The sequence below is a fragment of the Chenopodium quinoa genome, unplaced genomic scaffold (assembly GCF_001683475.1).
Source record: "Chenopodium quinoa cultivar QQ74 unplaced genomic scaffold, ASM168347v1, whole genome shotgun sequence".
In the NCBI taxonomy this organism is placed as follows: Eukaryota; Viridiplantae; Streptophyta; class Magnoliopsida; order Caryophyllales; family Amaranthaceae; genus Chenopodium; species Chenopodium quinoa.
Window position 1 is genome coordinate 2688691 of NW_018745024.1, and position 17925 is coordinate 2706615.

General features: G+C 35.5%; 1 protein-coding gene across 4 annotated transcripts; it reads left to right on the forward strand.

Moving 5' to 3' along the window:
• Window positions 1-720: 720 nt before the first annotated feature.
• LOC110708299 lies at window positions 721-10066 on the forward strand. Of its 4 annotated transcripts, none has more exons than XM_021886399.1 (4): window positions 721-902; window positions 2198-4282; window positions 4383-4473; window positions 9458-10066. In XM_021886399.1, exon 2 carries the CDS (start codon window positions 2226-2228, stop codon window positions 3822-3824), a length of 1599 nt encoding a protein of 532 aa, XP_021742091.1. In that variant the 5' UTR covers window positions 721-902; window positions 2198-2225; the 3' UTR covers window positions 3825-4282; window positions 4383-4473; window positions 9458-10066. The 4 variants fall into 4 exon arrangements, with proteins under 4 accessions (XP_021742091.1, XP_021742092.1, XP_021742090.1 ...); XM_021886400.1 differs by having other exon boundaries at window positions 2208-4282; window positions 9390-10066; XM_021886398.1 differs by having other exon boundaries at window positions 2208-4282.
• Window positions 10067-17925: the final 7859 nt, after the last annotated feature.

A 17925-nucleotide genomic window follows, 5' to 3' on the forward strand; every position in this document is an offset into this window, starting at 1 on the left:
CCAAATTCGGTATGGGACGGGTCAGCCAAAAAGTGCTACCCAAAACTTGCTCAAATTAGGACCGAGACGGGCTAAACTAGCTTAGATCAGCTCTAAAATTTAAAAACCAAAAAATTGATAACCCCTTTAATGGATACTAGGAGAAAGTAGTTTCATGTAGAGGTGATCAACTATAGCCCGCACTCGAAAATAGGGGAGTTTGAGCTAGACTAAAACACAATTGTTTAGTTATAAATCCTAATCTAACATGAAGAAAGCCCATAGAACTAGCTTTAGCCTGATAAGCCCATTACTTTTGCGAATTTAGGCAGGATATATGTTGTTAAGGTCGAACCGACCCGAATTTTCAGCGCATTTTGTGTGCAATTGGCCACTCCATGCAGCCGCTTATAAAAGAACAAAGTAAACTCTGTAATACTGACTTAGTAACCTCTAAACCACTAAATAACCCCTATTACACGAAAAAAAAACTATGTTAACGTTAAGGGCCTATTCTCGTGACTGAACTGAGCTGAACTGAAATAAACTTATTAGAGCTAAAGTGAACTGAACTAAACTAAACTAAAATGAATATTTTATAAGAGAAAAAAATTAGAAGCTGAAGTGAACTGAAAATAATCTAATAAGAACAGCGCTTAAAAGTAACCTTTATAACACTAACGAAGTAACCCGATGATGCTGGTCACACCGTATAACACATTAACACTAATGGGTCGGTGACGAGTGAATAGTGATATACAGTGTGATCCTTGTAACTTAGTAGTCGTCTTGGTCATCATCATCACCCTCTCTCTTTCTCTCTCTCCAAACTTCCCACCACTATCTTTTCTTTCTTTCTCGCCGTCGCTCTGAAGAAATCCTTCCTTCTTCCACAAGTCACTTCTTTCTCTCTCCTCCTCCTGGTACCTCTCTCTTTTCTTCTCAGCTCCTTTTTTTTAAATTATTTTTTTTCCTTTTTCTTCCAGCTTTTATTTTTCATTAATTAATTTTACTTCTGATTTTGTACTCAATTCTTGACTGATTTAATTGTGTTTACAAACTTTTGATTTCTGTTTTATCAAATGGATCTTGTTATAATTTTTGAATTGGGATTATTTTATTTTATTTTTTTATTCAATTCGGTAGATCGTATTATTTTATTTTTCTTTGATTCCTTTATTTTGTTTGGTTATTGGTTTGATTCTACTTGTATAATTTTATCATGATTTTTTCGACTTTGATTGCTTAATTCATGAGTAGTGTTTGATTGTGTAGGTAACATTTGTAGCAAATTATTTGAAGATATTTACTTTATTCTTTCCAATTATGCACAAGTTAATAGTAATTTATACAGAGTATTGTATATTTGTATTGATTGTATATTTGTATTAAATGATTTGGATTGATATCGAATACTCGTAAGTTGATGATGCTGGAATTAAAGCTACAAGTAGTTCATAGTGAAAATTAAGGAGTAGTAGTTTTGTGTTTTTTGAATTTGATTGGGTTGAGACTTCCCTAGATTGCTGTAGCTAGTAAAATGACATTTAAAGAATATTAAAGCCTTGTATGCTGTTGAATGTCCCGTTAATTGCCGATATTTGTAGCCGCCTTGCTGTAGGTAGTTTAGTCCTGTTAAAGGAAAAGGGTGGCATAGGTTTTCTTGATTAGCATAAGTGTGGAAATAACTAGTGAATTTCTAGAAATGGGACTTTGAGTGAAGTTGTGTGACCAAATAGAGTTGCCAAGGATGTGATTTGTTGTGCGTTTTTAGTTCTAGCGAGTTCATGTTTGTTCTTGAACCTTGCTATGGATTGTTGGGTTTTACTCTTACTCATAGGTCATAAATTTTGGCACCCCCCTCCTCAATCTCACACTTTTTTTTTTTTTTTTTTAACATGAATATTCAAGGTTTTCAAGGGAGGGGTGTTTAAATCTATAGACATTGTTTCTTCTATTATGTAATACTTCTCTCTGTTTCTAAAAGTTCTTTTCGTTTAGACTTAATTTTTTAGTATGTGAGGCAATCACCGTCTAGACAAGACAACTTTTACAGACGAAAGGAGTAACGTACCTGCATTCATTCTCAATCACATGGCTCAAATTTGCTGGAAAAGTCTAAAGCTTTTTAGTTTTCTTTTGATGAACTTCTCTTTAAATCTTGCACATAGAGTGTTTTCCATCTATTTTTGATGTTGTTATAAGATAAATTTTCTAGTTTATTGCAGATATCCTCTCATAGAACCATGCTTGCCAGTTCAAACATGACATCATGGGGAGTATCTTCAGATAGCTTGGAGAGAAGTGCTGCAAATGTGCCCAACTCTAATAGTAATGTGGCACAACCATCTGGCAGCCCCCCAAGCCGAATTTCCTCCCCAGGTCCTGTTGCTATTTTGTGGGATATAGAGAACTGCCCTGTCCCTAGTGATGTCCGTCCTGAAGATGTTGCTGGGAACATCAGAATGGCATTACAAGTCCATCCTGTAATTCAAGGTGCTGTTACATTGTTTTCTGCATATGGGGACTTTAATGCATTTCCCAGGAGAGTTAGAGAAGGGTGCCAGAGGACAGGAGTTAAACTTGTGGATGTTCCGAATGGGAGAAAAGATGCCGCTGATAAGGCTATTTTGGTTGACATGTTTCTTTTTGCCCTTGACAATTCCCCACCTTCTTCCATCATGCTGATCTCGGGGGATGTGGACTTTGCTCCTGCTCTGCACATTCTTGGTCAACGTGGGTATACTGTGATCCTTGTTATTCCTTCAGGAGTGGGTGTTTCATCTGCCTTGTGTAATGCTGGTAGGTTTGTCTGGGATTGGCCTAGTGTTGCACGTGGAGAGGGTTATGTGCCTCCGAATTTGGACCCTCGTGGGGGATATGATAATGCTGGGTTTTTGACGGGTTTCCATATAAGTGAGAATATTGATGGAAATGACGAAGAAGCAATTGTCTATCGAGGACTTTCACAAAGCTATTACAACTCAAGGGATTTTACAATAGTGTCTCAGTCTTTATCTGAGTATAACACTTGCACTTCAGCTGGTTTGCCTGGCTTTACCACGTCACTAAGAGCCAATTCTCTGTCTTCTGGTTTGAATGATGTTTCAGGCCCTACAACAGGTTCTATTGCTGTAATTGACCAAAATAGTTCAAATCGGTGGGTACAAGTACAACCTGGCGATGTTAACACTTTGAAGGCACAATTAGTAAAACTGCTTGAATTTTCTGGTGGATGTATACCCCTGGTTCGTATTCCTGCAGAATACCAAAAGGTGTTTGGTCGGCCTCTTTACATTGCAGAGTATGGAGCGTGCAAGCTTGTGAATCTCCTCAAGAAAATGTCAGATGTGATTACTGTAGAGGGGAAGGGTCAGAAGAAGTTTGTGTACCTTCAGAGTGCGAGGGCAGGCCTTTGTGCTCCTTCGCTTGCACCAAAGAGTAATAAGAAAGGGAAAGAAGTTCAGGAAGAGAATATGGAAGCTAATGCTATTTGTGGCTCATCTGATGAGTTCTCTGACGATGAAAGAGTGGTTGTAGAAGATCAAGAGCAAAGAGGTGCTGCAGACAATTCAACTTTGAGTACAGCAGTACTATTTGCACTAGAAGACCAGAACTTGTTACAGTTTAAGCATGAGCTGGAGGAGATATTAGTGAGTTATTCATGCGGGATATTTTTGAGTTATTTTGAAAATATATACCAGCAAAGGTACAAGAAGCCTTTAGACTACCGAAAGTTTGGGGTAAATGTGCTGGAGGAATTGTTCGAGAAGCTGACAGATGTTGTGCTTTTGCACGAGGATCCAGTGACTAAAAAGAAATTCCTGGCTCCTGCTTTTGGTTAAAGGCTTTTAGCAGCCTTGAGTTTTATTTTGCACCTTGGATAAGAGAATCTGTGCCTGTGCTTTGATGCGGGTCATCCATGTGCCTTTTGAATTTGGGAAGAAATTGGTTTCACATGTTAATTTTATTCTGCATGTGCCCTACATGTTGCAAAGGTTACGACGAGGTTTTTTTTAGTTCAGAGTAACTGGTCAACATGTTGATAAGTTGATTGAAATAAGCTTGTGTATATTGTTGTGGCATTCTAGTGGCAAATTTTACTTATGATCTATTAAGCGATGAAGGTGGTTGACTGTGATGCAAAATATGTTGAAAACATAAGGGAACAAAAATGTATTGACGCCTTGACGGCGCACTTTTCTTTTATCATATCTTATAGCTGTGTCTTCGAAAGTGCATTTATCATTCTAAATGATTCAGATTTGCACCAAAGCATTATTAAATCCTGCAAAAGTGTTAGGTAGGCTATCTTAATCTTTTTTGCTATTTCCTTCCCATTTTTTGCCATTCCTTTGTAGTTCTTTGGTTGATAACTTATACAATTAAGACTCTATGGGCAGGTGGCACTTTATCGTGGAGCCTGCGGTGTTCGTGCCTTCCACTTTGATTGTTAGGATACATTCTTTCCATCAAGTAATTGTGATTTTTCAGGTTAGGAGTTTTTTCCCCCCCCTCCGTTTCTTTCTTTCTCTTGGTCTCCTTAGACATATATGTGATATATATATCTGTTGATCCTTTTGCTTTATTTTTTTGCCTGCTTGTTTGCCACCGGACATCTCCATTTTATTCTTTACTAATGCCTGGATATTGAGCTTGTAATCCTTTGATGATGCATACTGCATAGTATATAGAACTATAGAAGCGTATATTAGGCCCCAGGCTGTCAGGTTTGGATATTTGTTGATAATGCCAAAATTATTGGCATTTATGATATACTTATAAATTTGAGTCATTTACGTCTGCCTCCTTTGTGTATGTATGAGATTGTGACGGGAGAGTGGGTCATTTTAGTGTGGATAAGTGTTCAAAAATTAGGATATTACACTTTGCAAATATGTTTTTCTTGTAGATATACATCTTTTTGTGGTGTTCAATCTGTTCATTGCTTATCAAGAAGTTTTCTGTATTTGGTAGCTGTATTACTGATTCTCAAACGTGGTTGGATTAAAGCACATTCTCTCTTATTGTCAATTTGCACTTATCTGCTTTGGATTAAAGGCCAACTAAAATTAGCCTTTCTGCATCCTTTCTCTCTGTGATTTGTGTAATCCACTTCTTCTCAAGGCCTCTACCTTTACCTTGCCAAGGCCGGTATCCTCTTAAATAGGGTTTGATGAATGAGCTCTCCACTTTGTCTTGTCCCTACTCATTTCGACCTGACTTGGCCCATTATAGTCATGTGAATATGAAAAGTGCAACTAGTACCTCCTAATCTATGGACCTGTTATATAGATCTTCTGGTAGATTAAGTCATAAAAGTTCCCTTTTCTATCTAAAATTTACGTCTTACAACTTAGGCCCTGTAATGGAGCCACTAATCCCTAGCAAAGTGTGAGGCTTCAAGGCTTTTGATCCTTGCATTAAGGCAAACATTGGTTTATATTCTTGTAGCCCGCTTTCGATCATAGAGAGGCTATATTTAGATTGAGCTTTTTGACGAAGAAATATAAAGAAGTAGAAGGTGCTAGGAAGGTGAAGAATGACAATATTTTAAAATGTAAAATTTATTGTGTGGGACTAAAGTAAAAGTATTAGGGCTTAGTATTATGTTTTATTCAATTTCAATTTGTATGGAAAATTTGTCAGAAGGAAGAAAGGCTCTTTTTTGTTAAAAAAATGTGGCACTTCAAGATATTAAACCCTTTTTTGTTGTCCATAACCTTAGTCTAGCTGATTCCAGCCGTTCAATGTCACTTTTCGGCGTTGACTATTGTGCTTAATCAAAGGCCTTGATTTTCTCCCTTGGTCCTTCCCAACTGTGATGCTCGGACTCGGTCCACCACCCTTCTGTACTATACGGCGTGACCTGGGTACAAATATAGGGGTCTGACCCTTGGGAAAGAGAAAGTGGACTCTTCAGTCATGAACCCTAGTTCTAAAATGGAAGGGCGGATTCACCAAAACAAGAGCCTAAACCTTAGGGCTTTTTGATTAGAAGACAATGGTGAGTAGACCGATGCTACGAAGTTGCCGATTTTCTTATCAAACAACTTCGGCATTTTCAGCTGTTCATTTTATTTATTTATTTAACGTGGGTTGGGGGTAGGTAGGGTAAATAGTCGATATGTGGGCGGGGTAAGTTTGTGGGCTTACATGATTTTCTTTACAATTTTTTTAATCTTTATTTAAATCTGAACAATGAATATTTATATTTTTATTGACTTTTCCAACTACCTTAAACTCTTTTTTTTTTTAGTTTTTATAATTGTCGGGTCCCCGAGTCCAAAATTTGGACTCTTTAAAAATGTATCAGTGGATTCTTAATTTTATAATTTTCCGAGTTTGACACTTGTATCTACATCGAGTCCAACACCCGTAGCCGAGTTTGAGCATCCTAGCTTCTTGGCCACCATTTCCATAATCCCACAACCATTCCACTACTATTCCTTTACCATCCTCCTCAACATCATGCATAAAATCAAAATTTGATATTTAAACCAAGTTTAATTTAAAAATATACTACTTCCGTTTTTTTTAGTTGCACGTTTTGACTTTAGCACTATTCACATACATCCCTTTGACCGTGTTTTGTGCTTTATACGTAATGAAAAATTTAGTCATATGTGATTTTGTTAGATTCGTCATGTTATATACTTTCAAAATAAACTTTTCAATTTTTGCTTATTGATAATTAAAGATATTAATGATTGAGTAAGGGCCTGTTCTCATAAGTTTGTTTTCAGTTCAGCACTTCAGCTCAGCTCCTAATTTCCTTCTCTTATAAAATATTCATTTCAGTTTAGCTTAGTTGAGTTCAGTTAATGAGAACAGGCCCTAAGTGCATTGACAAACATGACTAAAGAAATGTGTCAATTGAAAAGAAACGGAGGAAGTATTGTATATTGGAATTAGAAAGGAAAGAGTGCAAAAAGAGAGAGAGAGTGGTTGCGCGGGTTTGTGTGGGGCTATAGTGGGTGTTGGCAGAGTGAAAGGAGGAGAGAGAATGAGTAAGATAGCAAGAGGGAAAAAGAGGAATAAAAAAAACCCAACAAGAAAACAGTCAAAGACAACGTGAAATTGTCGGTGAAAATAATAAAAAAAAAGTTGTAGAAATGAGGAAGAGAGCGAGAGAGCAATAGGGCTAGTGGTCGGAACATGGCGGTCACCCGCTATCGGTGCACAAATCGTCGGCAATTTCGCCTATTATAAAAGTTCGGCTATTGGTGCCTAATTTTCGACGGTTTTTTTACCGCCACAAGCCTTTGGAAAAAACATCGATAGCCACAACTAGCGCCAAACGATAAACCCCTCACTGACGGCTATAAATTGTTGGAGAATTTTAACCGTCTACGGAAACCGTCAATATAAAACCACCCACCAACGACCTTTGTCCGTTGGTATACCCCCCCCCCCCCCCCAAAAAAAAAAAAGACCCCTACCCACTACCCCAATCCTCACACAGTAACACCCCAAACCGCCATCTCCCTCACCAACGCCCCCCAACCTACCACTGTCGTCCACCACCACAAAAAAAAGATAAAAACCTAAAAGCACGTATCCCACCACTGTCATCCACCCAATGCAAATAAATGAAATAATAAACCCCTAAAAAAACCACTAAAACCACCCTATTTACTAACAAAAATAATTGATATATCACCATAAAACAACCAATTAAATGAACTAAAGGGTAAAAAAACTCGGAAGTCATAAAAATATGAATAAAACAAAAAAAACACACGTTTGATATTTCATCAACTCTAGGTTTATATTGTGAGATTTGACCATGAAAACTTTAGATCTAGAGTTTGAGTTTTCATGTTCGAATTACACCATGAAAACCTTTGTTTGCTTTTTTTTTTTTTTTTTTTTTTAACCATTTTGGGTTTAAACCCCTTTTTTTTCACCATTTTGAGTATAACTTTTTTTTTTTTTTTTTTTTTTTTAAAAAAAAAAAATAATAATAATCAATGAGTTAAAAAGATTTCTGAAATGTACCTTTTCCCTTTTAAATTTCATTCCCACTTGTCCAGATCCCTTGTCTGAAATTCTGACTACTTCTTAAAGGTGTTCATTTTTCTAACCTGCTAAACTCTTGAATCAATTCCTGAGCTGGATACCCTTATGCCATATCTGAGACTAGGTATCACCGTATCAGTGTACAGGCATTACGGCAGTGTACTTGTGTCTTTTCTCTTGTTGATAAATTTTTCTTTATCTTCCCTGAAGCAAGCAGGCAGTACTTCTGCAGTGCTGGATTTGTCCCGTCTCTCTTTGAAACATACGAAGTATTTGTTACTTTTTGCATGTAGTTTCACTTGATGGCTACAAATAGTGACCCCCCAAAATGGAAGCAAGCACATCTGGTTCACAAGTATCAAGATTAATTGGCAAATTGGAAAGTTGTATCTGGTTTGCCTGTGTCAAAACTTTTAGTTTCCTTGGGATGCTTCATGAATCATACTAAATAGTGAATGCACTCGAATTTATTGATCTTGAGGTGATGATTGTTGGCAATTCATATCAGGGATTTTCTCATTCAGAAGCTGACATTTAGATATGGGCATAGGCATATTAAATATAGTTCTGTCAAATGTTTTGTTTCCCTTTGCAAAACTTGAATGACTTGGCTGATCTGTTAACTAGTTTGTCTTATATCTTATAGTGAATGGATTGAACTTCAGAAATATAGCTAAACTTCTGAGTTTATATCTTCAAAAATTTTAGACTTGGATGACTTGCAAGTTGCAAGAGAAGTTATAGTTTTCATAATATTGTAAGCTACTTTACTCAAATCCTTCATTTCACCTCAATTAACCATGGCCAAAAACATGATTTTCTCTCTCTCTCTCTCTTTTTTTTCTTTTTTCTTTTCCTTATATAATACGAAGTATAAAGTAGCCAAACCTGACGGTTGGACTTGTAATCGTGTCTGGCACTAGTACCTAGCATAGGGTATATAGGTCAAGCTTTTGAATTGCTTGCTCTGCATGACACATGTAATCTTTCCTCGAGCATAGTTTAGGCTTTTAATTGGCGAAGATTGCTGCAAATCCGTAATGCTTAGAAGCAGCATACCAGATAATTTGAACTTTTGAGTATACTTATTTCAAGTTCTCAATCTCAGCTTTTAATTCTCAAATAATGTCCCAAAGCGGGAACATATATGTATGGCTTAATTCCTTTGAATACGCATTCATAATTTGCTATCAGTAAGTCAATGCTTCCTATGAAAATTAAGAAACTTAGAAATACCCGAATACCTTTTCAAGATTCTGAAACATATAGAAGTGTAAAAACAATTTGATGCCCTTTTTCATGGAGTGACTCGTAGGAAAATTTTGAGAATCAATATGCAATTTTTATTCTGCCATTGAAATTAACAGGATTAATTGTTCCTTTGACAGTTCTGTTTAATCTTGCCTGCCTTTGCCCTTTGCCTCAGCTCTTTGACTGGCTTTGATTCAATTTGAAGGAATCTGCAGGTGCCACAACTGTTGTTTCAAATTCATTTCAGTGTTCGTTTTTCTGCTTTATCCTTCTAAACTGCTGGAGAGGAGAGTCCTTGATAGACCTTGTCTGGTGATTGATGCATAACCCTTTTTATTCTCTGTATCTGTTGCTGGGTTTCTGGAACATGGTAGTCTGATTTGGTTGGTGCATAAGCGCCATGAAACTACAGATTTGAGAATCTTCATGATGCATGATTGTGGAAATTGACAGATATGATTCTGTAGCAACTCGATATTTGCTGTTGAACTACTTTCACGGTGCCTAATTAGAAATCCTCGGCACTAAGTTTATTTATAAGTTATTTCCTCCGTTTGTATTTAGTTGCAAGTTTGCAACCCTTCTATTTTTTTTTTGACAAGTGCAACACTTCTATTTCGGCACTATACTCTCTTTTTTTTTTTTTTTTTCTTTTCGGGAGAGCGGGTGGGGACTAGGTCCCTTTTCTGGCCTTTTACACTAAACTGGATTGCTGATATACAAATATTAAGGTAAAGTGTACCAAACAGTCACGTAGTATCTTCTTAGGGCTTTTAAAGGTAAATAGTCAAAGTATTAACGTCTTATCATTTTAGTTACTGATAATTAAATATATTTATGATTATACATTGGTAGGCGAAGAGAAGCACTATAACTAATAAAAAAAAACCTATGTAATAAAGGTTATGGACTTGTGGTGTTAACCTGCTTTTTATGGAAACTATTTATTCTCTCTCCCTATTCTTTTGTTTCATTTGCTCTAAGATGCATAATGCATATAACTCCATTTTTATGTACGTAAACATTTTTTAAAAAAAAAACTTGATATTAATTAAATATACGATAAGACAAATTTAAATAGCCAAATATTTAAAAATTTGACCCAGTTATTTAGAATGAGCAAAAAATATAGGGATAGAGGGAAATGTTTCAAAATTGGTCATGAGGCCTCTCCTTTCCGCTCACCAAAAAAAAAAAAAAAAAAAAAAGATAAATTGTTTTAACTAACCATTCACCATTAGTATCCATCAATAATTGTATTTTATGCATGAAATTACCCACTATGTTAAATTATGTATAATAGTATCTATCAATTAAGTAGTACAAACAAAAATTTGATTCCGCTTCGAAAAAATAAAAAATTGATTATATGACTTCGTGTGTTTTGATGAAAAACATGTTTTAAGGATTTTTTTTTATTTTTTTTATCTTTTCATTCTCTATTGTTTGGTTTAGTAAGGATGTAAACTATTTTTCCAAATGTGGAAAATATTTTGTCTATGAAAAGAAGGTATGCCATATTTTCCTTCCTACTCCTTAGTCCTTACATCCCTAACCTCTTCAAGATTTGGTGTTATTTCTTTGTCTTCGTCGTGAGGGGTTGTCTAATTGTGGTCATTCCTCTTTGTCGATGAGAGGCTTCTTGCATGTATACAAACTCTAGAAATTAGTTGTCTTTCTTGATTCCTTTTGCCGTAATCCTTAGTGGTCATCACTCTACTTTAAATCATCTAATAACCATTGCTTTTCTATTGATGAGCTTCTTTATGAAGCTTTGTAATTTAATTCAGTTTATTCAGTATTTTTTTCTTTCCTCAGTGTTTTTATTATCTATGATTTTTACTTTTGGTTATCTAGAGATAGGGGGACAATTATGCTTAAATGCCTTTCTAACAAAAAAAAAAAGTACAAATGAAATAATTTTCGTATTAGCCAAAAGGAGGATTTCTCATCCTTTACGAAGTTGAGGTCACAAGGACCCAACTTAGGGGTAAAAAAAAAAAGTAAATTGCAAAATGCCTCTTGTTTTAATTAAAAAGAATACAAGAAAAGTTGAAAAGGTGTGGGACCACTGGCGGATCTAAAGAGGAACAAGGGGTAGCACATGCTACCCTTGAAATTTTGTTTTTTTAATTTTTTTTTGTAAAAATAAGCTCTATAAACTACATTATAAAGATTATTGTTCGACTCTTTGTTTGGTGTAGTCAACGTTGCCTTGATGGTCTGTTTTGTTTGAAGAAGTAGCTAAATGTGAAAAATCTTCCCATTAAATTATGAAATAACATGTTTTCTCATGCTCAACTATGACAATTATTTAGTTTTATATTAGTAAACAAAATTTATTCAACATTTAAATGCACTATATAATCCTATGTGATAATCTTTTTTCTTATATACAACACAAAATTTGATTGACACATATGCCAGCATAAAATTCAGTATTTTGATACAAAGAATATAAATTGTTTGTAAGAGCAATAATTATTTAAAATTTTAATGGTTAATAATTACTCTTACTCGGTATGATTGACACATATGCCAGCATAAATTTTTTACTAAACTAATAATGTCAATAATGTAAACGTTGATAGAAGAAAATCAAACTATACGTTGAGACAATTATAACAAGCTAAATACCCATATTTATATGTTTAACACCAATATTAGTTAAAGTGATGCATGTGAATGGTAAAAAAGTTAAAACGCATTAGATAAAAAAAACTAACATAGTTTGTTCGACTATTTTTTTTTTATCCAGTGCTACCCCTGACCTGAAATCCTGGATCCGCCACTGTGCGGGACCCACTTAGTCAGTTCCCTTTTGAAAATTCAAAATGAGAAGAGGAGATAAAACGGTTTTAGGGTATTGAGAAAGGAGAGGAGGAGAGAAAGCAATTTCATTTCTAAGGGAGAGCAAAGAAAAACAAGAAAAACCTAAAAATTGCGACTTGAATTTCTTGAATACCAAGTTCAGGCAAGGGTTTTGGGAGCACGAATTTGCCAATCTGTTTGTCGTCGTTCTTGGAATTTCCTAGAGTAACCGAATTCAAGTGAAGTAAGTTTCCGTACACTTGTTTTGTGTTTTTTTAACTAAAATTTGCTTCATCATTTTTTTAGTATCACTAAATGTCTTTATTTTCCAATTTATTTGTTCAAATATCGTGTATTTTGTTTTTTTTTTTTCACAAAAAAATTTTGTCGTGTATTTAAATAATTAGGGCTATTTGTCCAATTTTGCTGTTTGTTGAGGTTTGAACAGGTTTTGTAATTTTGTGATTGACAACTTATGTGTTCGTGAAATTGTAAATCTGTAATTGTTTTTAGTAATTGTCATGGGAATTGGGATTTTAGGGGGGGGGTCCAATTATTTGTTAATTTATTGGTGTAAAATTATGGGGAATGTTATTGATGATGTATTCACTACTAAAATTAAGGTTTTTGCGACTGTAGCAAATGGTCGCCAAGCAACAACGACTGCTAAAAATAATTGCGACCGCCAATGGTCATAACGAGGTGGTCGTTATTTATTTGGCGCAAAAAATCATAATCACGACTGATTGATGGTCGCAATAAATTTGCGACCGTTTCCTTGTTTTGCAACGACCGGTACTATAAGCGGTTTCAAATATGGACTTTTGCGACGGATATAGACGATCGCTAAAAGTTAAAAAAAACTACAAGCAATTAAACCCAGCAGTGTTGTTTTTTTTTTATAAAAAAAAAAGACTTAGCAGAAATCCACTATATGCGAAAGCCAGCATAAATCAAACAAAAAAACAACCAAAATCAAATAAAAAAATCAAACCAACCCAAAAACAAACCACAAAACAAATTCAAATTCAAACCAAAACCAAAACCAAATAAAACAAACTATCCAAAAATCAAACGAAAAACAAGCCACAAAAATCAAACACCAGAAATCAAAATTAACAAAAATCAAACCAAAATTGAAATTGAAAATCAACCAAAAACAAATCACAAAACTAACCAAAAACCAAACCAAAAACAAGCCACAAAAATCAAACCCCAAATAGTCAAAATTAAAAAAAAAAATCAAACCCAAATTCAAACCGAAAATCAAACGCAAAATTAACAGAAAAAAAAAAACAAAAATCAAACCCAAAGTTAACAAAACATCAAAACAAAAATCAAAACCCAAATAAAATGAACAAAAATTGAACAAAAAAACATTATAAACATGAAAACATACCTCAAACCCCAAATTGACATAGAATTTCATCTTGAAGTTGGTTTAATAAGGCTAAAAGTCTAGATCTAGAGTTTTCATGGTTGAATTTGACCTTAAAACCACTAACTTGGTTAACACCGTCGTCTAAGCATCAAACCAAAAGAAATAGGGACCGTGAGGAAGAAGTCGCCAGATGTGTCAACACCACCGACGTTGCCAGAAATTTCCAAGAGAAGAGGAAAGAAATCGAACTCGTTAAAACCACCCAAGTATTGCCCGAAATTTCCGAGAGAAGGGGAAAGAGAATGAGAAAAGGAAAGAGAAAGAGAAGAGGAAAGAGAAACAGAAGAGAAGAAAAGAGGAAAGAAAAGGAGAAAAGAAAGGGTGGAAATGCGGAGGAGAAGAGAAAGAGTGAAAAAAGAGAGAAAGGACAACGATGGACGGAGCGGCGCTTAAGAGAATTAGGGTTAAGGATTGATTTGGGCAACCCTTTTATACCTTTTTTTTTTAAAAAAATTACACTTTTGCGACCGCTAAACGCAATAAAATTTTTTTTTTAAGAATTATTTTACACATTTTTATTATATAAAAAAAATGTTTAAATACCTTTGCAACCGTTTAATAGCCCAAAAACAACCGCAAATATGCGACCGTTTTCAAAGCAGTTGCAATTATGTGACCGCGTCAAAATCAATCGCGGATTTCATATTTTGCGACCGTTTTGGTGACATTCGAAGAAAACTGGTTGCAATTTGTTTGAATTTTAGTAGTGATTACCCACATACTATGTAGGTGTGGATTGGAATTTTGATATCGCGTAGTTATGAAATTGGTATTACGTTGATACCAGCTTATGTCTTTTTGGTATTAATATGATACAATTATATTCAACTTTGTCGGTGGAAGTTTATTTTTTTAGTGAGAGTGATATTTGTGTAAATCTGAACATGTTTGAACTTAGTATGAACTTGTTTGAGTTGGCGTGTTGTGTCCATTAAATTGGGAAATCATGTGGTGGTTGGATTTGTGTGTAAATTGGTCTAGTGTGTGTGTAAATTGGTGATTCAAATTAATTATTTGGTTTTCGTGTGTGTGGTTCTAATGTGTTTAGTCATGGTGTCCGAGCAGTTCAATGACTCCTCAGTAGGCTGCAAAAGTAATTGGAGGGGGGGGGGGTGAGTGATTTGTATTTAAACAAAGTATGTTACAGGAAGAGTATGTTTGAGAGTAATTTTTTTTTTAAGATTATACAATTCATGGGTCTGTTCTCTAATCATTTAATTATATATGGATCTGTTGAGTTTTGTATGTAATAAGTGAATGTATATGTTGAATCCTTTTGCATTGTACCACTTGCAGTTTAGCTTAAAAAAATCACGTGGCATGTTCTTGTTGCTTCATCTAGAAAACATATCAACAATAAAAGAAAATGAAAGATGTGGTTGTTGATGATGGTAAAGATTATAACTTTGTCGGAATGATTAGTGGGTCAGATGATGCTGAGTATGTGTTGGAAGAAGAACATTATGCTGAAGATCACTATGTTGAAAATCACTATGATGAAGATGATTTAAATATTACTAACTATGAGGAGGAGTCAGAGTACGTAGTTACACCTAATGATAAGAAGTGTAAAGTTGTTCTTCTGCCAAAACCCCCGAAAAAACCTCCTCAAAGACAGCAGAGGACTGTGAGAAGGGTAAAGCGACCAGTAGTAGTTGAACAAGAAGGGGTATAGTAACAAAGAATTTCAAATTGGATGTTAGATGAGTTTTTGGATTTTAAATGGTAGATGCTAATAAATATGTGTTTGATTCTAGGTCGTTATTGAAGAACCGGGCTATCGTTGGGGGAGAAGGTAAAAAAGAAAGGTGTGATAGTTGTGACTAGTAGAGGAATTAAGACTAGAAGGTAAATATTTAATAGTATTTCAACATGTTCCTTTCATTTGGTTGTTGCATATTTTCCGATTAATAATTCTTTACATTTTATTTTGTCATCACCCAGCGAATTTCAACTGTCGTGTTGGTGCTTTTGTTGATGCTTTAAGGTGTTGATGACAGATGACAAAAAAAATTAAATTGTTGGAGAAAAGTGGTTTTGGAGGGTTGTTGACGCCGAAAGTAACGAAGTTGGATCGTAGGTTTTGTTACTGGCTTATGTCTAGGGTTGATCCTGAGAAGAAGATGTTTATTGGAGGAGATGGCAGGGAGTTACCTTTATGCCCTAAATAATGGGTGCATATGTGCCGATTAGAGTTCAAAATGATGGTATGAAAGAGAGAGTTGATCGTATTGTTGCTGATTATGGGGTGGTAACTTCAAATATGTCTGTCATATTGTGATACAGAAGGTACATGATGAGTCGGCTTTGATGCCAATTGAAATAGATTTTAAGCAGGACCTGTTTATGAAAGAATTTCTAATAGTTGTGTTTGGACTATTGTTATGTCTAGTTATGAATGGTCAGAGCAAGACTACTGCCTTATTGCCACTGTTTCGCTTGGGTTGCTGCAAGTGATTTTGATTGCTGTTCATGTGCACATAGTTGGTTAATGACCTAAGTGCATGCGAGACTTTAGCAAGAAGCTTGAGAACAAAGGGTATGCACATGGTGGCGGTAGATGCGTTCTATTTCTTAAAGTGATGTTACTCAACCTTTATAAAACTTATTCCTTAATGTTACATTATTCAAACATTTATGCTTATGTTGATTGTGTTTGGTTATGAAATTTTTTAACTTGGATCATATTACATTGCCCCCTTTGAGCTAGGGGGCATATGCCAAGAGTAGAGGTGTGGACTGAGAAAAAAGTCGGTGATGCTACTCAAGCCAATTTTCTCCCATCATTAGACTATGGGAAACTGAAAGTAAATGTGTAATTTGTTTGTTATAATTTATTTAACTCAATGTTATTTTATGTAACTCATTAGACTGAGAAGGAAACTAATTATGTAACTCAATGTTGAATTTTATGAGCTAGGTTGTGGAAATGATGAAGCCCCCTCTGTTTGACAATATAGAGAAGATAGATGCTGAATGCTAGCAATAATAGGCCAATTTTGAGGAATGCGCTAAAGGAAAGGTCCTTTGTTCCCAACGCTCCTACTTCTTCTGGCTCTGACTAAATTTAGGAGCGCGAGTTAGAGCCACCAAATGTGAAGAGGACTTCACTGGATGAAACTTTCAAAAAGTTATATGACGTTGTTGATGTTGGGAATACACATTCACGATTGGAGAAGCTAAGTGATTCATGAAGTCACCTCTAAGGTGTGTTCTGAATTCTGTCACGTTCATCATCCGATCTGGAGCACCCCAAAACAAGGAACATTGCACCTGAGTTAAGTAAAAAGGACGTGAACAAGGAAGGTACATATTGTGAATCAGTGCGAGGAGAGGGTGACAAGTCTATTGAGGTAGTGTGCAATGTTCTTTCGGTAGTCCATATGGAAGCCTCTGGTGACAAGGGGAAGATGTGAATGGCCAAGAAGACGAAGCAAACAAGGACAATGGGGAAATAGGGAAAGGAAGCCTTGGAAGATTGCATAAGCATGAAGCTTCACAAGTGCATGAACATGAACCCAAGGCTTCACTAATTTTAGAGGAAGCTGAAGATGGAGATAAGAATCGGGACAAGAGAGTCGGTTTGCAATCCTTAAAGCCGTCTTCGATGATGATTTTACGAGAATACGTTGGAAATCGTAGGTTTCGGGTTCATAAATTGGATTAGACTGTAGTGTGCCGCATGTGGAAGGTGAGTGCATGCGGTCCCTATTTTTGTTATTTGTTGATGCTCTAGATTTATCACTATAAGAAAACACGGTATTTCCGACGGAATCATTCCACTGGCCATAAAAAACCATCGAAAATTTTCGATGGTTTTAAAAAAAATTCCGATGGATCAAGCTCTTGGAAATTTCTGACGGCTCCAATAAGCATCGAAAAGTGTATTTCCAATGGGTTTTCCTATGGCTTAAGCCCTCGGAAATTTATGATGGTTTTAAAAACTGTCGAAAAATATCTAATTTCGTATGGCTTTTAAAACCATCGGAAATTTCCCATGGTTTTAAAAGCCATAGGAAATATCCGATGGTAAAAAACCATCGGAAATTTCCTATGGTTTAGCTTTTGTTAAAAAAGCCGCCGAAAATTATAAAAAAAAAACCCCTAAAGGGTAGTATTAAAGAGCAGCCACGCGCCCACTTCCTATCTCATTTCCTTTCTTTCTCCTTAATTCCTCCTTCTGCCTTCTTCTCACTTCTCTTCTTTCTGACTCCTCTCATTTTTCACTCCATCACCACAACTCCCCCCTTATACACCACTCTCCTATTTTTTTCATTTCTCTTCTTTTAATTCTTCTCTATTATTGGAGTTCATCACTACAAGAAAAGCAAACACTACAAGAATTTAAGCAATGGTGGATTTAATTTTTTTGGGTTTTTTTTGGCCAAATTCATCCATGAAAATTCCAGATCTGGAGTTTT